The sequence below is a fragment of the Lutra lutra genome, chromosome 9 (assembly GCF_902655055.1).
Source record: "Lutra lutra chromosome 9, mLutLut1.2, whole genome shotgun sequence".
In the NCBI taxonomy this organism is placed as follows: domain Eukaryota; kingdom Metazoa; phylum Chordata; class Mammalia; order Carnivora; family Mustelidae; genus Lutra; species Lutra lutra.
In genome coordinates this window covers 129,054,443-129,078,376 of record NC_062286.1, presented here as the reverse complement: position 1 = coordinate 129,078,376, position 23,934 = coordinate 129,054,443, and the positions used below count along the sequence as shown (strand labels likewise).

At 51.4% G+C, this 23,934-nt stretch overlaps 1 protein-coding gene across 2 annotated transcripts; it reads left to right on the top strand.

The window, feature by feature from the left end:
* Positions 1–4,069: 4,069 nt before the first annotated feature.
* Positions 4,070–23,196, top strand: SDC4 (syndecan 4). Of its 2 annotated transcripts, none has more exons than XM_047744657.1 (5): positions 4,070–4,205; positions 15,440–15,578; positions 16,833–16,879; positions 17,936–18,134; positions 20,500–21,074. In XM_047744657.1, exons 1-5 carry the CDS (start codon positions 4,137–4,139, stop codon positions 20,541–20,543), a joined length of 498 nt encoding a protein of 165 aa, XP_047600613.1. In that variant the 5' UTR covers positions 4,070–4,136; the 3' UTR covers positions 20,544–21,074. The 2 variants fall into 2 exon arrangements, with proteins under 2 accessions (XP_047600613.1, XP_047600612.1); XM_047744656.1 differs by lacking the exon at positions 20,500–21,074 and adding an exon at positions 21,089–23,196 and having other exon boundaries at positions 4,071–4,205.
* The last annotated feature ends 738 nt before the right edge of the window (positions 23,197–23,934 follow it).

Below are 23,934 nucleotides of genomic sequence, written 5' to 3'. Positions count from 1 at the left end.
CAGTATCCTTAAAAAAATTTTTAAAAATGGAGTTGTATAGATTAAACGAAATAAAGCCTTGGGAGCACTTTGTAAACTGTTAATTACCTTTTTCTTTTTTTTTTTTTTAAGATTTTATTTATTTATTTGACACACAGAGAGAGAAATCACAAGTAGGCAGAGAGGCGGGCAGAGAGATGGGGGAAGCAGGCTCCCCGCTGAGCAGAGAGCCTGATGCAGGACTCGATCCCAGGACCCTGAGATCATGACCTTAGCTGAAGACAGAGGCTTAACCCACTGAGCCACCCAGGCGCCCCTGTTGATTACCTTCTTTAAAAAAAAAAAAAAAGAAAGAAAAAGAAAAGAAAAGAGAGAAAGGAAGGAAGCTGGCAGGAGGATCTGTGTGTGGCCCATGCCATCCCACAGACTTCCTCCACCTAAGGGGTAGAAAATAAGGAAGCGCCATAATGTAGCGGGCATGGACTTGGTACCCAGCACTTCACCTTATTTCGTCCTCCTAAGTACCCCAAAAGGTAGGTCTTTTATCCCCCATGTCACTGAGGAGCAAAGGGACTTTCAAACTTTCCTCTAACTGGCAAGTGCAGGACACAGGATTTTAATCAAGAACCTCTGGCCCTTAATACGGGGTAGAGGGGAGGTTTGTTTGCTTGGCTGGCTTTTTGTTTTGTTTGTTGTGTTTTACTTCAGTCCTACGTAGGGAATTGGGGACTTTAATTAAGTTCACTAAACCTTTGATTACTGCATTTTGTTTTATGGAAGTCAAAGAAGAACCTATTAAGACGTCTTAAAAGGCCTCAGTCTGCTCAAATTGTTTTTAGCCTCTTGGGGGTCAGGAAGAGAGAATCTGAAGTTTCGTGCCCCAGAAATTTGCATAGAGACACATACCCTATGGGAGTAGTGACCATCCATGTTTCCCCTTGTCCCCAGTCCAAGAAGCACCGGTTAAAACCCCACCAATCTACAAATAACCATATTCAAATGTGTTTCATGCTTCAGAGAGATTCTCAGAAATCAGAGAAGGGAAAATCAATTCCTTCATTTCAGGAGGTTGGGATGGTTTTATGGAAAAGCTTCCGCTGTCTAAGCTGTCAGTAGTCAATCTTTTTTGTTAGTGTGCTTCCCAAATGATTATTGAACAACTATGGACTTTCCTGCACATTTTTTAGTTGACAGCTAACCTTTTACCATCAAGAGTTTAAACAGGTACAAAGGCTGCAATTTCTGACATATTATAAATTTATACACTCAAAAACAAATGTTTATGTCATTCTTTTAAACATAAAATGTTTATGTCAGTTGAATTAAATATCCTAGCAATTTGATACCTACAACCATCCCTTTAAAAAAACACATGAATGGGGCACCTGGCTGGCTTAGCAGGTAGAACATGAGGCTCTTGATCTTTGGGTCATGAGTTTGAGCCCCATGTAGGTGTAGAGATTACTAAAATCAATCAATCAATCAATCATGAATAGGCTCTTCTCTAATGATGGTTTCACATCATTCTCTTTTCTATTCAAACTCAAATTTTCACCCCATGTTTCACCACATTAAAATTTTACCATAATGTATTTTTTATTTTATTTTAAGTAGGCTCCATGCCCAATATGGGTGGCTTGAACTCATGACCCTGAGGTTAAAAGTCACATGCTCTACCAACTGAACCAGCCAGGCATCCCACCAATAATGTATTTTTTAATGCCTAAATAGCTTATTGATAGAGCTATCATATTTCTCTGCCTAAAAATACATATATGTCAATGGAATCATTATTTTACCTTCTACGACCATAAGACTAGCTTTAAAATTTTCAGTCATTATAGTTATAAAAATGCAATTGATCAAAACAGTGTAAATATGTTCCAATTTTTTGAAGTCCCTTGAAACCATTAAAAATGGGTTTTTTTGAGATATAACTGAAATAAAATAAACTGCACATATTTAAAATGTGCAATCTGATATATGTCTACAGTGGTAAAACCAGTTCTAAAGATGTTGATAAATAATTATTAAGCAAAAAAAAGTAAAACTGGATAATGTTTCCTTCCCCATTAGTCCACGTGTCCCTGGAGGGCTACTGCTTGTGCAAGAATGAGACAAGCTTTAGCAATAATATTATTCCAATTTTTGATTGTTTATAGCTGTTAAGCAGTGGTGTACCAGAGTCAGATTGTACTGCTTCAATTTTTAGGAAATTTGTGGGTGATCTAGGCACCCACAGAGGCTAGGTACCTTAGGGTACATGATTATTACTAAAAATGAAATTATGTCAATTTACAGTTATTAAAAGCAAAGGAAATACTTTGTACTCAAGACTCATTACTTCCTAATTATTTCACTATGTCTTCTCGTTATCTGTGCTCTTGATATTATTGTGCCTATTATTTTGCACTGTACATGGTAGAAATATTGCTCATCTCTAACCAACTCCATGTTCAATGACATCACACTGGGAGCTTGAAATCAGCTAAGTGGGAGTATTTATACCACAGAATTGGCAAATGGTACAAATTAGCACTTCCTGCCTCCCCCAACTTATTGTTAAACATTTACCAGCACACCACTGGCTCTAAGAAGTTGGTGGGAAGAAAAGGAGTTTTGTTACAGTGATGTGTTGACGGATAACCAAAATCGCATAGTGATCTATCATCAAAAATTATTTTAATGATCTATGTACTGACAACTAGATTAGGCCCTCCTTCAATTGTGTGGAAAGCAAAGATTGCAAAAACCAACTGACTTGCGAAAGGATTTCTTATTCTGAGATGAAATTCACTCATTTTCTCAGTTTATTTCTCAATCCTAAGGGAGTAGCTGGAAAAATTTGCTTACCTTTAAATCTGTGGGGAAAAGTATGATTGGCATTTGAAGCTTGCTTTACTGTCAAGGATCTCTGATTTTCAACAGCATGAGATTTTCAACCTTTGATAATAATTAAGGGAGGGAAGAGGAGAGATCACTCCCAACTCTTTGCTCTGCAAAGTGTGTGAATTCACAGTTAGCCAACAGAGACCAAAATACTCTGGTTATGAAACCATGCCTCTGCCTTAGAAAGATACATATAATACAAATCAGTCAGGGTGAGAGGTAAGTCTAGGCACCTTTGGTACTTTGATTATCATGGGAAGCTCCCCCTTAATAATTCCAACAATATCTGTATCTGGGAGCCCCAGAGGATTCCACCTCCAGCCCTTCCCTACTGCTTGGGAGGATAAGGGGTAAGGCAGGGGTAAGGCAGGCACACAACTTTCTTTTACAAAGGGTGGAAGCAGATCTGAGACAGACTTGCAGACCAGTTAGAGAGATCACACTTTTTCTGAACTTCAAAATCTGGAAAAAGAATCCCATAACACAGAGGTCGGCCATCCTAAGACCAAAAAGTCTGCCCTTGGGGTTGTTTTTTTTTGTTTTGTTTTGTTTTTTTTAGCCTTCTGCTAAGAATGGCTTTTACGTTTTAAAATGATGGGGGGGGGGTGGATCAAAACAAGGATGATATTTCGTGACATGTGAAAATTATATGAAATACAAATTTCAGTGTTTCATAAATACTGTGTTATTAGAACACAGCCACATTCTTTTTTAAGTATTTATAGCTGCTTTCGAGCTACAATGCTGGAATTCCAGTCAAAGTATTGTGAAGAGATTGAATGGCCCGCAAAGACGAAAACATGTAGCTCTTTAAAGAATAAGTTTGCTGACCCCTTAAAGCTACGCACGTTCACGTCCCATGCGGAATGTGTTGCGTACCCGCAGAGGGGAGCGCACCGCGTTTGAGGAACGCGAGTCTAAAAACTGAAGACCCTGGGCAAGTCCGTGTCCTCAAGTTCCCCAGGTATAAAATGGGTTTAGACACAGTGATCTCTCGGGGCCTGCCTGGCAGGGCATCAAAGAAATAAAGGGGACAGGGACTCGGGATAGATCTCGAGCTCCAGGCGCGCGCCGGACGGATCCCTCGAGGTTTCCAGCCGCGTGGGCGGGCGCAGCGCCCCGAGGCCCAGCTTTCGCGGGGGAATTCCGGGCGGGGTGCGGCGGCGGGGCGGGGCGGGGCCGGGGCGGAGGCCGCCCACCGCCTATAAGAGGGGGCCACACGCTCTCCCCGGTCATTCGCTTGCGCGCCCTCTGCGGACCGCGGTACCATGGCCACTGCCCGCCTGCTCGCGTTGCTGCTGCTCCTCGTGGGCGCCCCCGCCGCCGCTGCCGAATCGGTAGGTGCTTGGAGATCCCCGGGGGGGCGGCCCGGTGCCTCCTTTGTTCCTAGGGGCCTGGGATAGGGGGGCTCGGGGAGCCGCACCTCCCCCAACTGGACGCCGAGGCCGGGGAAACTTGCTGGAAACTTGGCTCTGGGGTCACGGGGAGGCGCCGGGCCGGGGTGGCTGCCCCGCGCGAACGTGCGCCTCAGCCTGTTGCTCTTCCCGCCTCCGCTGGCCTCGGCCCCGCCGCGCGCTCCAGACTCGGACGTGACTTAGCCGGTGTCACCTCTTCTGTCCCCACACTCGCGCCCTTCCCTGGTGATCCTGGGGTAGGCTCCGAGTCCTGGATCCCTCTGCTCGCCCTCCGGAAGCGGCTGGAGCAGCGGCTCTAGAATCCTTCGGGGCCTGGGGACGAGGGGGCTGCGTGTACTCGGAAGGGGGAGGAGGGCCGGTTGTTGGGGGGGGCCTTGTTTCACACATCAGGGGGTGAAGAACTGAGCCCTGACGAGTCTGGCCCCGCCCTGTCACTGGCTTGTGACAGGGCAAGCCCCTGCCCCTTCTGAGTGTCAGTTTCCCTATCTGCACATTGGGCTTGGGGGAGCGCAACAGGAGGTGACCAGTGCTGCTTTAGGGTCCGCTCTGATCCTTCAAGGGCGGAGGGGAGGGATGATTTGGGCTCAGCACTTCACCAAGAGTTGAACCTTAGCTTTCTGCGAGAATACTGTTCATTTTTGTCGAACTGCACACGGGAAATTGGAGCATGCATCTTGAGTGGGGTAAAGGGGGCTGGGGGAGAGAAGGCCTCAGTGAGCCTGGAGAAGCTCTCCTCTCAATGCCTGGTTGTCCCTGTCCTAGTTTACAAAGCCCTAGGCCACCAGAAGCTCCATTCATCCCAGCAGCCAGTGGGGGAGGAGGGTGACAATCTCATCTGGGAAGTTGGGGGAGTGGGAATTGATGGGAGAGGCTATCTGGCCCCCAGGGACCCCAGCTCTGTGCCCTCTTCATGCCCGTAAGCCCCCCATTTTGGGGGAGAGAAAGTCTGTGGAGTTTAATCATTGTTGAATTCTTTATGGAGTTCCTTTCTCTTACGGGCTTCGGGGAAAGTCCTTTCTGCCTGGCAGGCTTCTGTTGAAGAATGAGTGGGACCCGGAGAAGAACAGCAGGCAGTGATGAAAGCAAATATTTAGCACTTATGGTGTGCCTTATGGTGTTCTAATAGCTTTCTAATGGCTATTCTAATGGTCTGTTAAGTAGCTTAATTCTGACAACCCCGCAGTTTACTGTTCTTAAATGGGTCCTGAGGCTGAGGAGGTTAGCTAACTTACCCGAGGTCGCACAGCTAATAAGGGGCCGAGTCACTCAAATTTAGGCAGCCAGGCTTCCAAGTTCCTGCTCTTACGATAAGCTGCATTCCGATGCTTTCTGAGTGGCTGTCCCTGTGTCCCATCCTCAGGGCTGGCCAGCCTTAAGGAATTCTGAGGTGGAAGGGAACAGGGGCCCAGAGTCGGGGGATGACTTCCACAAATTAAGGGCAACCTGACCGGAAGGTTAGTGTCCGAGCCGGACCCCAGCCTACACCTGCTGCTCCCTAGGCCCCCCGAGAGATGTGTTGGAGTCAAGCTGTTGGGGAAACCATTGAAGGCATGTCAGGTTGGGTCCAGTCACACAGCAGTCCCGGTTCAGGGGCTGCTGAGTCGGCAGGTGCTTCATGGTGAGGAGCAGACAGCTGGGTCCTGGTGGCAGTTGGAAGGATACGGTTTGGGGGAGCGCAGCTGTGTCAGCCCTGAGCCTGGTGACCCATCAGCTGGGGAGGAGTAGGCCCCGAGCAGCTGCTTCCCTTCCGCAGAAAGGTGTCCAGAGAGGTGCCTGACCCTCTCTCATCCTGACCTCAGCACTCCCCTTCCTGGAGAGTGTCACAGACCTTCCACCTCTCATTGGGTCACAGGACTTCCCTCTTTGCTTCCCCTGTCCCTTTCCTGCCGAGGTTGTGGCGGGGAAAAATCAGACCTAGTCATAGCTGAGTAGATAATGATGGAGAGGCCTGCCTACTTTTTGCAGGTGGAGAAAACAGGCCCAGGGAGAAGGGGTTTGCTGGTTGCAGTTAGGATTTGTGAAGTGCTTTCCAAATGCCAGGTCTGGTGCATTTTATCCTCATGAAAAGCCCAGCATGTGGGGATTGTATTATGCCTACTTTACTGATGGGGGAACTGAGGTCTCCCTCCAGTAGTGCTGTTGAGGCCCCTCCCCAAGTTTTAGGTTTAACCAAAGGCCTGCCCTCCCCTTGGGTGGTACCCTACCCCTAACCCTGAGGGCTTGGTGCCAAAAGTTTTGGGAAGGGAACCCAGTCTGAGCAGCCAGCCTCTTCCCCGGTGGGGCTTTCTATCCCAAACCAGTTCTTCTTGTCTAGCTGGGAGCATTCCCCTGAACTGCCTTCCTGCAACTCCTTCCCCAGCCAATTAAAGACAGCCTTGTTTTGGGAGCTGGACCCCCCCCACCCTCCCCTCAGGTATTGCTGCCCAGGGGCACAGCCTGCCGATGTGGCACCAGGCCCAGTGGGTTCTGGGGAAGTGTATTTTAGCTTAGAGAGGTTTCTGGTCTCCGTGAGAATTCTCTCCCTTAACTGCACCAAGGTGGGACCAAGGTGGGAGTGAGGCAGAAGCCCAGGGGCTCTGGGACCCTTGAGTGGCCAGTGAGAACTCTTTGGAATTCTTAGAAGCCCAGAGAGCCGCTAAAGGGGATATTTGGGCCATGGTCTAGAGGGTTCTGTGAGGTTGAGATTCCGCCATCTGTAAAATGGGGTTTGAAACAAATGACCTTGAATGCCCTTTTCAGCTCAAGTATTTCCCCATCCCCACGACACATAACCACTTATACCCATGACGGAGGGGATTTCTGCTCTTTTCATCTTCAGTGAAATACTGTTCCCTTAGGACTCAGCAAATGTTTGTATGAATGAATACATGTATGTATGAATGAATTCATGTATGTAACGTCATTCTGAAAGGTGCGTGGAGTTTATTTATCACGAATAGGAAGGTCTTCCAGGGATACCGTGACACAGGTTTTATTACTCTATTTTTATACGAAACTGATGCTCAGAGGAGGATAGTGGCTTGCCTAGGTCAGAACCGGGTCTCTCTGATAATACAAAGAGTCTGGTTGGAGCATCTTCAGAGAACATTCCATATGAGGAAATTGGCTGGGTTTGAAGACAGATACCTTGAGTTCTGCCTCTGAATTGCAAGGTGACCTTGAGCATATGAGCCCTATCTTTAGGTCTCCGTGTCCTCAACTCTGTAACAAGCCCACCTTGGGCTAAAGCCCTCCAAGGGTCCTTCCTGCCCTAAAAACACACCGCTGAGGGGTAGGGAAGCTTTCTTGGCCCCTGGGTGAAGATCCTAAACAAGAGAAGCTGGGGGGTGGAGACATTCAGCTCTTGCCATCCCCAGCTCCTGGAAACAGAGGGCTTTTCCAAGGACTTGGAGTGCTGGGCCGTCCTGAATGCGGAGCTGGGAGAGCCAGGCTGGGCTTCCAGCCGCAGTTCCCCCTTGGGAGGAATTGGCTCCTGGTTGTTCTCAGCCTCCTGGACTGGTGGGTGTGATTTCCAAATGACCTCTTAAAATTGGGGGAAGGGGCTGGACAGGGCCTGTGAGTCACTGGAGGAGAGCAATGACCGGCCTGAGTCACCCATTTCCTGGCAACTCTTGGCTAGTAGGATGACTCTGGTGGGGGTGTTGGAATGGGCTCCAGAGTTTTACCTTGTCCTCTGAGACCCTATTCGAGATAGTGTCCAAGCACCCCGGGCTTTGAGGGGTGCAGGAAATGCCGGTCCTAGGCCTCGGGCCTTCCAGTGCCTTATGGGTGGGTGGGCTCTGACAGGGTGCAAATCCAGCCAGCCTTCAGAATTGGGCTTGGGACCTGTGCAGAGCAGGTAGAGCTGTTTCCCGGAAAGTTCTGAGCAACCAGAGCAAAGGTGGTGCAGTTAGATAGAATGGCACCCCAGGAGGCTGATTTTTCTGACGCCCTCTCCTTGCTACCTGGAACTGGCTGGAGAGCCCTGGAATGGTGGTTTGGGCCCAGACTGACCTGACTTGCAGGGGTGTGAAGTCCACTTCTACTAGCTACAGGGCGGTGGGCACGTCGGCCAGTCTCCCCAGCCTCTGCTTCCTGGGCGTTGGGGTGAGGCTGTAGGTAAATCTTAGTGTGTGCCTGGTAGGGAGGTTGCATTCTTAGTGACAGGACACCAGGTGGTCGTGTACCTTGGAGGATCCTAGACCCAGGGCCCCTGGAACACTCTCTGCCCTCCACTCCCTCCCCCTCCAACAAGGTGGGAAGGGAGTCCAGGGTGGGGCGGATGGAGTTCAGATCTCCTGTTTGTTTATTTTAGAAGTGGGCTGTTCGCTAATGATCCGATGGGTTTATATTTAAACAAGAACCAGTTCTCAGCAGCCCCACCCCTCCTGCTGGCATCTGTAGGAAGCCCTGGCTGAGCTGTTTGCCTGCAGCACTGAAGGGTGGTGGGGGTTTGCTAAGGGTATGGGACCACCTGGACAAAGCCCCAACACGTCAGCCTCCCCACTTGGAGGCGCAGAATTTCTAGGCCTACGGAGGCTGAGTATAGAGCTCAGGTATAGTGCTCTGGTCTTGGAGTAGGGGTGTGATGGTGGAGGGGAAGGTACAGTGTCTGAAAAGCCAGTGGGCTTTCAGTGCAGGTGCCTGGAGAGGGAGGAGAAGGCCTGTGTCAACAGTTGGGGCCTGATTTAACCCTAGAAGGACTGGAAGCCTGACTTCTTGGGCTGGTTAGTTAGTAACTCACTGGTGACCTTCAGGCACGTCCCTGCATCTGGCCAGGCCCTTTGGCCCTGTCTGTCAGAGGCAGGGTGACTAGAAGTGGGTCCATTTCACAGCCAGAAAAACCTGAGTCACTGTCGCAGCTCTGCTGCTCACCCCGGGACATGTAGTTAGTTAATAAGTCACTTCGCCAATGTGTCCTCAGTTAAACACCCGGTGTGTCACTTAAGGGTCATAATCGGTGTTTGACGAACTTGTAAAGTGCTGGCGTGATCTTAGTTTATTGTGAGCAGATCGACGAGGGTTCTTCCCCAGGCCAGATGTTGGCTTCAGGGAGGTGGCATCTGAGTGCGTGCTGAAAGTGTAAACCGATAGTTACAGTTCTTGGGGTTCAAAACTTGCTATCCTTTCCAGAGGGCTCCGGGAGTCCCCATGAGATTGCATTTTGATTTGAACAGTTCTTCTTAGCTTAAGCCTTCTACAGTCCCCCCACCTGTCCCTGCTACTTCACCCTGTCTGTGCCCCCAGTTACCACCCGCACCCCCTGGCCAGTCCCTCTTACTTAGCCCCGCCCCCCGCCCCCTTTTAGTCCGCCTCTCCCCTCCCCCACTCTGCAGGCCCGGAGCTCTGCTGCCCCAGTTTCCTCTGGCACAGTAGAAGAGGCTGGCTAGTCAGGTGACACCTGGGGTAATGGAAAGGGGAGGCAGGGAGAGGCTGGTATGTGTGGAAACAGTGACTTGGTGGAGCCTGCTGGTCGTGGCCAGGCCTGTGGGACTGGCTGTACCACTCGGACCTCAGGCCATGGGGGCAGGGATGACCCGTGGCCGGTCACAGAGAGCGGGACACTCCTTGCCCCGGGAAAGACCTGCTGGGAGACGTCTGTGGGACAGACTGACCCGGTCTGGAGCAGTGGCTTCCCCACGTGTGTGCGCGTGTGGAGGGGGGAGGCTGGGAAGGGGCAGGAAGCCAGCACCCAGGGCTGATCTAATCAGCTGAGACAAGGCTATCGACTCTGCTCTGGAGAACATGGGAGGCTTGTTTACCTCCCGCCCATGGATCCAGCAGGGACTTCGGATCTGCTGCCTAGATTACAAGTCCCAGCTTCAATACACCTCTGTCTCTGTGGCCCTCGGGGAGCCAGCCCCCCTCCCGGCTGTCTCCAGCAGTAATCCGAGCAGTGCCCAGCTTGGTTACCAAGCCCTGAGACAGAGGGAGGCTTGTCTCTTTGAGAAGCGTCTTTTACAGGTGGGCAGACTGGAGGACAGTGGGGAAAATCCCCATCACCTGCTGGAATGCAGGAGCCCCCCCCAACACCCATCCTGGCTGGCACCCCAGGATCCTGGAGCCCTTGCTGTGGAGTGAGTTGCCCTGGGGGGTTGGTGAAAAGTTGGCTGCTGGCAGTGCCAGGCCTGGTTTCTCTCCTGAGTGATTGTGTTCAGAGTAACCCGACCTTGGAGTGGGCAGAGCTGACTGACATTCGAACCCCAGACCTGCCTTAACCCTTCAGGTACCAGAGCACCAGGCTGTGGATTGGTGTGTGGTTTCTTTGTGCCTTTGGATATTTTTTTGTCCCCAAGGCAGGTCAGGAAATACCCCGGGGGTACAGGTCCCCAAGTAGAATGTCAGGTGTCTCTGGTCACTGCTTTTTGCTTCTTTTTGGAAAAATACCACTGAGTTTCCTCTGCTTCATTCTTAGTAGAACGGGGACTCCCAAGTTGTATGGACGCATCTCTGGGTTCTTTGCAGTTTCAAGGGACCTGGTTGGTTGTTGAAAAGTCTGGTCCCAGAAGCAAAGTAAATTCATTATAGGTATTTATTCACGATTTGCAAAGCACCCTCCCCCCAACCCCCATCCACTGACCACTTTCTAGCAATGGAACTGCTTCCACAGCTTTTCCCTGGTCTCTGAACCCTTTGAGCACTAATCCCTTTAGCCTGAATGAAGGCAGGTGGGGATTAATAATAGCTTTGACTCATTGAGCACCTGCTGTGTACCAGGCCATATGCTGGGTCCCTTGCACACACTGATGCATTACACTTAATTCTCATCATCCTGCAGGGCACTCCTAGCCCTGCTGACCAAAAGAGAAAGCTGAGGGTTCAAGATGGGACGTATGCCCCAAGACTCTGGTAGTTAGAAAGTAGCCAGACTCTGCTTTGCTTGTGGGTAACCACTCTGCTGGCAGATCCTTCATTTCTGCCAGAGTGTAGAGCTCTGATTGTGGCTCCCCAGTTTGCTCCTTCCGTGGAGTACCTGACCCTTCCGAAAGGGAATGGGGGAAGTCAGTGATTGTACCAGAGGCCCCTTCTGGGGAATCTCTGGTCAGAATCACTCTGGTGGGTTCAGTAGTCGGAGCCCAGTGTCCTTGCTCCCCCCCTACCCCGCCCCCTTGAATTTGGCTTGCAGGATTGTCCTTCTGGTCTCACCTCCTGAAATAAAGGTCAAGTGTGTCCCAGACTCTACCTCTGCTGGGGAAGGAGCCTGAGGGCAGAGTTGGGGGAGGGGGAGGCTCTCCTTCCTCTTTTCCTCCCACCAGCTGACCAGGTCTTGACCCTGAACTTCTCACTGATGCCCTAGCCAAGTTTTTGTTCTTTTGTTCAAGCAGTATCACTTTCACCTTTGTTTGCTCCCTGGTGGAGCCTGACCTGGCAACGTAGGGTTGGGGTGGAGAGGTTACGCGTGGGTGGCAGTGAGAAATCTGGTTGTGGCTGAGGCATGGTCTTGAGAAAGATCTGAGTTCAAATGCCAGCTCCATTGCTTTCAGTTGTGTGACTTTGAATAAATGACTCCGTTACACCTGAGTTCCCTCCAGAATGGCCAGAGCACGTTTCGAGACTATTGGGCTGGACAAATGAGCTCATAAAGAGGAGAATCCAGCTTGATGCCTGGCACGAAGTGGATATTTGAGCTGGTCACCCCAGACCCTGCGTGTGCTTTTTTTTCCTGAGGACTGAAGCTTTTTGGGCTTGGGTTGGTGACCTTTTCCTAGCTTCCTGCCTGTAGTGTAAAGGACTGGATGTGGAAATGTCTGGAATGACAGCTGCAGCCTGTGGATTTGCTGAGACCCTTGGTTTTGCTGTCAGAATCCTTGAAGTGGGGTGGGGCGGGGGGACAACTCCAGCCTCAAGTACAGAGACTTAGGTTCTAAGTCCAACTCTGGCCAAGTGCTTGGCAGTCCTTGGCAAAGTCCTTTGTCTTTTAATATGTTTGCCGGGTTATAAAATGAGACCATACGGCTCAGCGGCCTTGGTTACCTTCTGGTAACCAAGTTCCTTTAGAACAGAAGCGCACCTCCCCCCTCCTCTGTGGCTAATCTGGGGCGGCATCCAGCATCTCAAGCCCCCCCCCCGCCCCCCGTCACCAACCCCAGGTGCCCACCAGCCCCACGGCAAGCAAGGTCTGTGGGACCCAGGCCCACTGACCTATTCAGCTGGTGATTTCTGTTGCGGTTTGTGAGAAAGGAGACCCAAGGGCCCAGAGAGGATGCCTGTGCGTGCACACTCCCCCGTGAACACACGGTCCGCAAGCAGGGATGGGGGTGAATGGGGAACAGATGGGTAAGCTCCGCTGGGAGCACGGTAGGTCCTCTCTGGTCAAGGCTGGTTCTGGCTGCTGAGTGGCCTGGTTCTTCAGATCCACCCCAGCCTGAATGGGCCTTGTCTGCAAAGCGGGTGAGGCAAGGGCCTGCTGCTGGCATGCCCCTCACCCCCATACACACAAAGGGAGGCTTGCCCATTGTTGACCTAGTCTTAAAGGGTTCCCGTTTGGGAATTTCCCTCTTGTCAGGAGTCAGGGGCAGAGAGGAGCAGAGAGAGGGTGCTTCTGGAAGAGGGATTTGCTTTCCTGTGCCCTCCCATGAGCATGCCCCACAGAGCTTCTTCCACACCCTGGGACTTGCTGGAGGAGGGCACATTGGCCCCTCTAATGTGTCCTGAGTGCCCTGGAATAGGTGTCTGACTGGGTCGACAACTGGCCGTGCTGCTGACCCCTGGTGCGATCTTAGCCAAGCCATCTGTCCTCTCCAGGAACCTGGTATAGAAAGGAAAGGGGAGGGATCACCAGGCAACCCCTGAGAGGGCTGAACTGCCAGTGAATCTGGGTTTCAGCTTTGGTTTTGAGACCGCCATTCCTCTCCTAGTCTCCCATCTGGCTAATGAAAAAACTGAGCCAGTAACTCTCAGCCAATCAGCATGCTAATTCCATGGGTTGTTTTGAAACTCCCCTTAGCACTTTCACATAGTAAAAGAAGGGCAGGACGAGTAAACAACATTGCAGGGCTCCAGGGGACAGGAACGCTACCTAAAACTGCCCAGTGTTGGGACCCCAGCCCCTTTCTGCGGGACTTGGAGCTGTGACTCGCACAGGTGGTCTGGTCTCTGGGCCAGGTCAACAAGTGGCCAAAGGACCATTTTTTTTCCTCTGCTGGGCTGCATTTGACCTCCACTCGCTGCTGGGGCTCCCGGCTAGCTTGGGTGGCTGGGCATTCTGTGTGCACGTGGTGAAAGGCTCAGGTGTGCCTCGTTCTGGTCTAGCGTGGCCGCTTTCTGCCAACGTGACCTTGGGCAAGCCACTTAACCTTTCTGAGGACCCGGTTCCTCTTCTGCCTGGATTTATCAGGAGGATGTACTTCGTTTGCTAAGGGCTTGAGAGGTCCTGCTCTTGGAGATTTGGAGCCTGGGGGAATTCAGGGCTGGAGATGGGGGCGGGAACACAGGGACCTCGCCCCAGGGACAGTTTCGCAACCGATGTGAGGAGCCTTCCTCCCAGGCTGCCAAACCGTAGCCACAGGCACGGGGCTGTGTGCGGGGGCTGGAATTCCAACACCAGCAGCTCAGCAGCTCCTGATTCCCGAGTCATGAAGTCATCCCCAACCAGGGCTTAACCCCTTCTGGCTCCCCACCCCCACGTGTGCCCAGTGTTCAACAAAGACTGTTCCATCCGGTGGAAGAGGGCTGCGTGCCCGCTGCCTTCCTCCTAACCTGACCCTCCTCCCTTCCCGGAATCCAGCATCTACGCTTCCGGGGGTGGAAGAGGGCACTGGAGTCAGGTCCTGCCCACCTCTCCCCGGAAGCCAGGGGAGGAAGTTCCGATGAGCCTGGGCCTCTCCTGCAATGCTTACCTTGTTCTAGGAACAGATGTCCACACACCACCCCCGCCCCCACTCCCGTCACTGACATTTCTCAGCTGGCTGAAGGGACAGCCTGCGGCAGTCAAAAAGACACTTGGCCTCTCCACTCTTGAATTATCTGGCTGACTCAGTTTTGTGACCTTAGGCAAGTCACTCTCCTGTCCAGAGCTCAAATTCCCTCCCGATTCTGGGAAATGAGAGGACGGGCCCTCCCTGGCCTCTGTAGCTGGTATTCTGGGGGTTGTGAGCAGAGACCCTAAATAGTAGGCACTTTAGTATCTGAGTAAATGGTGGGGGTGGGGGGGACTTTGCTCAGGGTTGTTCTTTGGGAAGCCTTAGCCCCAGAGCTAAGAGAAAGGTGGTAAGCATTCTGAATGTTTCCTATCCTTGTGAGCTCTGGGAGATGGGAACAGTAACTGATGTTCTTAATCGGACCTTGGGGAAGCCTTTACCTCCCTGGACCTTGATACTTTTACCTTTGAAAGCTTCTTGGTGGAAGCGGACTTAAGATTCTGCTGTGATGTGATGGGCTGGGCCCCTGTGGGGTAGGGACAGAGGACATTTGTGGGTGCTGGAGGGGATGGTCCGTCCACAGGGTACCTCTCTGTACCCTCTCCTGGGCTGGTACAGAACAGATCTGTGGGAGATGCTGGAAAACTGAGTAGAAGAGTGTGCTAATGGACTTGTGAGTCACCAGGTCTGCGCAGTGCGTGGCCTGAGGCTGCCCTAGGGTCTGGGTGAGCCAGCTCTGTCTGTCCCAGCCCAGTCTGAGTCAGCTGGGAAGGGTGTCCTAGACTGGGCAAGACCAGGGCTGGCCGCCCTTTCCCCGCTTCGGGTGAATCAGCTGTGACTCCAGGAGCATCCTGGAACCCTGGAGTGTTATACCCTCCGGCCTGTGTGTGGTTCTGTCATTAGGCAGCTTGATGCTGAATCCTCACGTTTCCACCTACTGCTGGTGTGAAAAGGAAATGCCCAGTTTCCTCAGTTGTAAAATGAGGTTAAATATATGCCTTAGGTGTTGAGAACAGGGACTGACACGTAATAATTGTTTAGTCAATGGTAACTAGTAATATTGAATGTTGTTGAGTTTTAATAAATAAAACTTGATGAGTTTTATTAGCCCAGGTTGGGAAAGAGATTTGCCTAAGGTCACACAGCAAGTTGGGGACCAGGAGGGGTGGTCTCCAGGTTCTAGTCTGATTACATTCCAGCACCCCAGATTATCTTACTGAATGCCCACTTCACTGCATTTTGGGGCTGGGGCGGGGGTGTTACAGAGCACCGGGGGGCTACTGATGTGGCTGAGGTGGCTTCCCTTTTTTATTCTAGATCCGAGAGACTGAAGTCATTGACCCCCAAGACCTCCTAGAAGGCCGATACTTTTCTGGAGCCCTACCAGACGACGAGGATGTTGGGGGCCCTGGGCAGGAACCCGATGACTTTGAGCTGTCTGGCTCTGGAGATCTGGGTATGGAGGGTGTGTGGTGGGCTGCCTGGGGTCCTAGGGCTGGAGGGAAAGTGACCTCACCGAGCACAGGGTAGTGAGCTCGCCTGGAAACTTGGATTTGGTTCGGGGTGGTTTCCTGCAGTGCTCCTCCTCTCTCAAAAAAGAGGAAACAAAAGTAACTATCAACCCTTTTCCATTCCTGGCAACCCTCCTTGGGCAAGTTGTTTGTTGCTTAGAGTTCATTTGTAACTCTAGGTTTTCTGAGCACTGGCCTGGACCTGTCTGCCTGTGGCTGGGGGCCTGGTGGCAGTGGGGCTGGAAAGACCTGACAGTGTTTTCTTCTGAAAAGGAGAAAGACCTACTCAAAGGCCTGGGAGCATGTGTGGGCAGAGGTGTGGGTGGGGAGCCAGGAACAAGCTCCTGCTTCGGGGTGGGGGGGGGGAGTGGGTGAAGGGGCCAGGCTTCTGGACCCTGGATGAGGGGGAGCTAGGGCTGTTCCTGGTCTTCTGTGACTCCCTGGCTCCTCCAGAAGCATCCTTCCTGGGTGCAGAGGGGTGTGAAAGATGAGAAGTTGGAACTTTGGAGTCGCGTAGTTTTGAGATCATGCTGTCTCCTGTGACCTCTGAGCCTTGGATTCCAAATCTGTAAATGCTGTGAAAGATAGTCTCATATTTAATATTACAATCTAGAGTCTTCTCAGAGGACTCCCCTGGGGATCTTATGAAAATACAGACTCTGATTCAGTGGGCCCCAGAATTCTACATTCCTGACCAGCTCCCAGGAGAGGCTCTTGGTCCCTGAATCCAAGAGCAGGGGTTACAGAGCAAGGGTCTGGAGCTGACAGAGCATCTGCTCCACTCCCTGCCCAGCATTCTTGTGAAAGAACCAGGGAGCCCATTTTAAAGATTTTATTTATTTATTTGTCAGAGAGAGAGGGAGAGAGAGCAAGCACAGGCAGACAGAATGGCAGGCAGAGGCAGAGGGAGAAGCAGGCTCCCTGATGAGCAAGGAGCCTGATGTGGGACTTGATCCCAGGACGCTGGGATCATGACCCGAGCCGAAGGCAGCTGCTTAACCAACTGAGCCACCCAGGCGTCCCGGGAGCCCATTTTACAGATGAGGTAACTGAAGGTGAGGTGGGAATGGCCACTTGTTGTACCTTGAGCATAGGAAGGTTGTATGTTAGGACTCCCACCAGCCGTGGCTGATAAAGGGGGAGGTCCTTTATTTACGGGGAAGTGACCTCACACTCACACAGCCTTTCTGACCTTCCAGATGACTCAGAGGACCCCCAGATCCTTCCTAAAGTAATCCAACCCCTGGTGAGTAATCCATGCTTTTTTGCCTCTCCCCACGTGCTCCTCTGTACCACCTGTCGGGAGGGGTCCATAAGTTGAGGGTCTGACCTCCTGCTGCAAGAAAGCTTTTATTTGTGGCCTCGGCATCCTAGGGGCAGGCACAACTGTGGGTTGTGGGTGGGCCATCCTTCCTGCAGGGATAATCACTGTCAACACTTAGATGTGTTTCCAAGGTCCTTTCTGTGCATTCCTAGGTATTTCCGAACATAAATATCAAATTGTAGATAACAGTTGTGTGTGCTGTATTATTCACTTAAAGTGGTCAGGAGTTTGCGTCTGTTTGCCCACATAATTAAATGCGCTTCCTAGGCATTTATATAGGCTGCATAATCCTAGTTCACTGTTTTTCCCTTATTTTTTTTTTTTTAATTTTGACAGAGAGAGATCACAAGTAGACAGAGAGGCAGGCAGAGAGAGAGAGAGGGAAGCAGGCTCCCCACTGAGCAGAGAGCCCGATGCGGGACTCGATCCCAGGACCCTGAGATCATGACCTGAGCCGAAGGCAGCGGCTTAACCCACTGAGCCACCCAGGCGCCCATGTTTTTCCCTTATTGATGAAAATGTTATTTATGATTTTTTTGACTTCCTGAAATTATAACACTAAGCAGGCGTCTTTCACTCAAATCTCTGATTAGCAACTTGGGACAGAGACCCATAGGCAAAGTTACTGCCTTAAAGGGCAATCAGTTTCTGCCTGCAGCTTTGCCACACTGCCCTCCGGGTGGTGATTCTCAAATACCCAGTAACCAGCAGCGAATGGGAAAGCGTGCTTCCTAGCACCCTGGCCCCATTATTCATTCCCCATTTGGGACAGATCTGGAAAGGTTGAGGGTGAGCATTCGATGGCATAGTGGGGGGTGAGAGGTTGGTTGGTGCTGCTTTCTGTCCCAGGCCCACCTGGTTCAGCCAGCACGATGGCAGAAGCAGACTTCCTCCCTGGCTGAGTGTTCCTGTCCCCTGCCCGGGGTGCGTCCCGAGGCCACGCTGAGTGTTTGTCTCTCCTCCTTCCACCCTGTCCAGGTGCCTCTAGATAACCATATCCCTGACAGGGCAGGGCCTGGCAGCTGGGTCCCCAGTGAACCCAAGGAATTGGAGGAGAACGAGGTCATCCCCAAAAGGATCTCGCCCTTTGAAGGCGACGAGGACGTGTCTAACAGGGTGTCCATGTCCAGCACTGCGCAAGGCAGCAGCATCTTCGAGAGGACCGAGGTTCTGGCAGGTGAGGTTCTCACTAGAGACTTTGAAGGGGGAGGGGACTCGGGGGAGATGGTGCTGCAGACACAGATGCCTTGGGCTCCTTGGTGCCCCTTCCTTCCCACCACAGGGTACCCTGGAGACTCAAGGACTACCCCTCCCTAGGGGGTGGGTCTGATGGGGCTTGTAGCCTGCCGGAGGGAGAGGAAGAATTGCATATCAAAGGCTTCTGAAGAACAGCGTGAGAGTCATCACTTGCCTTGTTAAGTCCTGTCTTCCTTTCAAAACGTTTGCACAACCTGGCGGGTGGTTGGTACTGGGGAGTTAATTATTAAACATTGACTTCCCTTGAAAGTCCCTTGAAAGCCCCAAGACTCCTTGGATTGGGTTGTCCCCCCATCCACCTGCTTGGTCACTTGACGGCCTTATGACCTTGACTGAGAAGCTTTCCAACCCCATTGGAGGAGGGGAGCCTCAGTTTGCTCCTCTCTGAGTGGGTACAATGCTACCCCTTGGTAGGTGTCATAACTCCTTGAAAATTAGAATCTGAAATAATTTGGGCACCCGGAAAGCACTTTCCTGATTTGTTGGTACAAGCTGTCATTGAGTCCTCACTGACTAAATCCTGGGTGGCATATCGAGGTCCTTCCTATGACAAATTAAGACACCGAGGCCTGGAGAGAGAGGTTCAGGGTTGGCCTGACGTGAGAACCACAGGGTTCTTGACTGGTGTGCTATTGAGGGAGCTCTGCCCCAGGGTGGGGCTTCGGGTGTGGTCTTCATCTGGGGTGGCGACTGCTCCCTTTTCCCCTCCCTGGCAGCTCTGGGATCACCAAAGCTGGGGCTGGGTTGTCAGAGGGAACTGTCTTTCTGGCCAAGTCTTAATAGGCCAAGGGCCTGTCTGCATGAACCAACCTGGTGAATGGGTGCCCCGGGCCCAGGCTTGGTTACTCCTGTCTCCTGGCAGCCAACTGGGCTAGTACCTCCCAGGAGGCTTGTGGTACAAGGAAAGAGACCTGTGCCCTGTATTTTGCAGATAAGTCTCCTGGGAGAATATAACCCCAGGTGACCTTGGGCCCAGCTCAGCCTTGATCCTGGCCTCCTGGTTGCTGTACCATGTAAGAGGGGTAGTGGGTGCTTTTGGAACCAGAGAAGCCCTTAGAGACCTTTTCACCTTCTAAGCTTCTGAATATTTGGTAAAACCTCCCCCATCTTTTTTCAACCACAGAGTTTCGCTTTTAGCTGGCGTACGTGGGATCAGCATAGGGTTTTTCATGCACCAGCTAAGGGTTTTGCTGCTTTTAAAGAAAAATGTTAAAACCACTGATCTAGTCCAAGCAAGTGTGTCTTATAAATGGGAAGACTGAGGCCCAGAGAAAGCAAACCACTTGCTTGGGTCACATAACAAGAGATAGAACCAAAGCGAGGTCATCTCTTAAGCCTTCCAGTTGAGAATTAGACACGTGTAAGATCTTCATGTGAGAAGTGGTGTAACTGTTGTGCTAGTTGGGGTGAGACCGTCCATTCCAGTAACATCCCGGTGGCACCTGGGTGCTTGCTAGATGCCTTCTGATCCGTGTGTCTCCCTCACTGGGTCCCCACAACCCAATCAGACAGGTATGTCTGGCTCTCTGGAAGCTCAAGCGAAGCCAAATCACATGTCCAAAGTCACAAAACTAGCCCTGGTATTTGAACCTAGGACCACAGTCACTTTTGAGACTGTCCTTGAACCTTGTGGAGAGAGAGGCCCAGCACAGACCAATGTCCTGATAAAAAGAGTGAGGAGGTTATCAGAGGGGAAGGGTGATAAAAAACAGTCATGGAATTGAAACCTCATTCCATGTGCTTTTTCTGTATTTTTGGGGGGTCACTTTGTTACTGCTTTTTCATAGAGTTTTAGCCAAGAAAGAACCTTCCCGGGCTCCTCTGTGCCACTCTACCCCTGTTCTGTGCATAGATTTGGAGTATGTGCAGGGATGGAAAATTAATCTCCTTAGCCGTAGTAAGACTGAATTAGGGGACAGTCTGCCCCAGCAAGGATTCTGTGAGCTATCCCTGCTCCCTCAACGAGCAGGCTAGAGCCCTTCAGGCAGCCTAGCGTTCTGCAAAACAGCTGTTTGCCTGAGGTCAGCAGCCCGTGTCTTCCTGACCCCAGCAGGCACTTTTGGCCAGTGCTCTGCTCTGAGCTGAATGGGGAGAGGCATTTCTTAAGCACATAACTGGCGTGCCAGGCCCAGTTCAGGGTGCTGGGGACACATATAACCACCAGAGTTTACAGTTAGTGAGTACTGAGCCTCCGCCATACATTGTTCTGAGTATTTGCAGTGGGTTAATTTATTTAATACTTAGGACCCGTGCGTGAGAAAGGTCCTCCTGTTTCCATTTTGCAGTGAGAGAGATGAAGGCGCTTGCCCGATCGCACAGCCAGCGATGAGTAACGGGAGTGGGTTGTAGGCTCAGCCCCTGAGCTGCACACAGAGGAGAGGAAACCACAATATGTCATTGCCTGTGACACAGTAGCATGGCCCCATGTTCGCATGTCTGAGCTGTGTTTGGTAGCGTACCCGTGTGTGCATGGAGCACTTTGGTACCTGTCCGTGCAGGTGTGCGCACACAGAGCCTGCTACACAGTGCGCCATGCTCAGGCCTGGCGGGGGTGGGGCGAGTATATAAGGCGGGTTGTCAGAGCCTGGGGGTTTGCTGGCTCCCTGCCAGTGGGTGCTAAGCTGTCGCAGGGGCATGCCTGGCTGTGGGCTCCCGCAGGTGCAGGTTGGAATGGTGGCTTTGCCACGCTTGCCCTGTGGTCTTCAGTGACTTAACAGTGACCCCCTCCCACCACCCCCAGTCTTGTGAATGAGGTCGTTCTGAGCACAGGTGACAGCAAGGGGGAGGCTAGATGTAAGAGAGCTGATGGGGTGGGGGGACTTGGCAGTGTGCCCAAGGTCCTGACCTCTAGTTCTCCCCATTCTTCCCCTGCAGCTCTGATCGTGGGTGGCGGTGTGGGCATCCTCTTCGCCGTGTTCCTGGTCCTGCTGCTGGTGTACCGCCTGAAGAAGAAGGACGAAGGCACCTACGACCTGGGCAAGAAACCCATCTACACGAAAGCCCCCACCAACGAGTTCTATGCCTGAAGTGCCCGCCTGGGCACTGATTGGCTTGGACCTCCACAGGGGAGGGAAGCCGAAGGATTTGGAAGGATGGACATTAGGGTAGGGGGAGGGCTACCTAATACTGACCTTTCAGCATCTCCAGCTCTGATAATGTTTCAAGTGTCGGAAGAGACATCATCTTCTGTTCCCTGCCTCTTCTTGATTCTCTGGGCCTCGGTTGTCCTGGCAGAAAAATAGGGTTACCTTTGGCCTTGCTGAAGGCAGGTCTGGGATTGGATCCTTTCTTGATCTTAAACTTAAAATGTGGGCCCAGCTTACAGCCTGTCCTGAACCTGCCTCACCCAGAGCCCCTCAGAAGCTGGGACGGGAGTCCTGCTGGAGCTCTGCCCCCAGCAGCCTTCTCCCTCCCTCTTGTGAAAAGGAGCCAGGAGAAGGAACTAGAACCATCTGCACCTTGAGACGTGTCCATCCAAGGGCACTTGTGACCACACTACAGGAGTCTGTGGCACACCTTGGGCCATTCTCGGCTCTTTCAAGTTGACTTTTTGGAAATCAACCTTTTTTATTTGGGGGAGGGTGTGGGGAAGGAGGGAGGCTGGGGAGAAGAAGTCCACACTAGAACGGATTTGCAGAGTATTTGCAAATCTACCTTAAGCGGGGTAGTTTTTTCTGATTGGTTCATTCCTTGGTGTAGGGCCTCTGCCTGGGCAAGAATGTGCCGATGCCGAGACCTTCTCCGCTCTCTTGCACTTTCCACAGTACCTGCGAAGTTTCTATTTAATGGCTTTATGGCTTTTTAAAATTTTGTTTCCCGAAAATGAGAGAAGAGATGGAGATATGATTTTTATTAATTTTTTTTTTTTTTTACTATTTATAGCTTCAGATAGGGCCCTCTTTCCTTCTTTTCTTTAAATATCCTTCCCATTTTTTTTTTTTTTTTAATACTTAACACTACCCCCGCTGATGACCTTGGCCCTTTCTGAAGCTGCTTCCTCTAAGGAGTAGCTTTTGCTGAAACAGTTTTCTAGCAGATCCCAAAATATAATGTAGGGGATGGTGGGATATTTGTGTCTCTTTTCTTGTAATATATTATTATTTTTCCTTGGTTCTAGAAAAATAGATAAATATATTTTTTCAGGAAATAGTGTGATATGTCCCATTTGAGGTTGGCTGGATGGTTGAGTGAGTGGATTTTCATGTGGCTGAGTGGGTTTTTGCCTCTCTCTCTCTCTCTGTCTCTCTGTCTCTCTCTGTTCCTGGTGCCTTCTCCTGATTGGGCTGGAGTAGTTGAGGGTAGGCAGTTCTGCCTTCTTTGTAGCTTCTACTTTGAGCCCAACTGGTGTTCCTTTGCTCTCCCCAAATTCCTGAGAAAACTGGAGAGCTGTGCTATCCACTACGGTGGCCACTGGCCACATGTGGCTATTCAAATCAATGAAAATTGCATAAAGTGAAAAATTCCTTCCTCATTTACACTAACGACATTTCAAGTGCTCATTTGCCACATGTGACTCGGGGCTGCTTTAGTGAACAGGCAGGTAGAGACCATGTCCACCTGTTGAACCCACAGTGCTAGAGAACGAAACTGACTTAACAAGTACCAGCCCCAGCCTTGCAGGGGGAACCTTATCTCCCTGGGCAAACCGGGAGGATGGGGAGGGCTGATGGGGCCCTGGCGCTGGAGCGTGTTATCAGTGACCCTGCTGCTCCACAAAGTAGAGGACTGGTGGCCTAGCCTGGGCAGGCCGCCTCTTCTGTCCCCACTGGCTGGGGTACAGGGGAGTCGCCCTTGCCTCCTGCATCCTTCACCCCTACAACCTGGGGTCCCAGCTGGCTGGGCCCTGTGCACTGCCCTCCTCCCCCTTGCCATGTCCTTTCCCTCTGGCTATGTTGGGAGTGAGCACATCTTACAGCCACCTCACACTGTTGTCTGTTACTTAATTTTTTTTTTGATAAGATAATAAAACCTGGTACTTTCTAGATTGCCTGTCTCTGTCATTTTTAAAGTTTGTAAGAAGTCATCCTTTCTGGGTTCTGTATCCCTTGATAGCAGTGGACCCTGAGAGACTTGCCTGACCAGATCCAGATCCCATTCGTGGGGCCAGACACCAAAGGCAGAGAAGTAAGAAACCAAGGAAGGGCCTGGAGAGGAGGAGAATCAGAGAGTACAAATGGCGGGCTCCTGGGTGGCTCAGTTGGTTGGGCGACTGCTTTCGGCTGAGGTCATGATCCCAGAGTCCTGGGATTGAGCCCCATGTTGGGCTCCCTGCTCAGCAGGTAGCCTATTTCTCCCTCTCCCTGCTCCTGCCCTCACTCACTCTCCTCTCTCTTCAAGAAATAAGTACAAGTGCACGTGGCAACCTGTGGGCTTGTCATGCCTGCCTTGGTTTTTTGTTCAGATGGTACCTTATTTCAAACAAGTCCTTGGATTAGGTGTCAACTATAGAAATGAGGGTGTTTCCCCATGTAAATCCAGATGCCCCACTACTCTGGGGAAAAACTCAAAAGATTTGGCTCCTCTCCAGCCACATGGCCACAGTTGGAAGTTGCTCACAGTCAGGATCTGTCTAGACGTGGGTTCTGTGGGTTGCCATAGTCTTTGTCCACCTGCCGTCACTCTGCTTGGCCTCTTCAGGCATTGTGGTAGGCAGGTCTGGACAGAACCCATTGGTGCCTCTTTTGATCCTGGTAAAAGCCTTTTACCAAGGGGGAAACCTG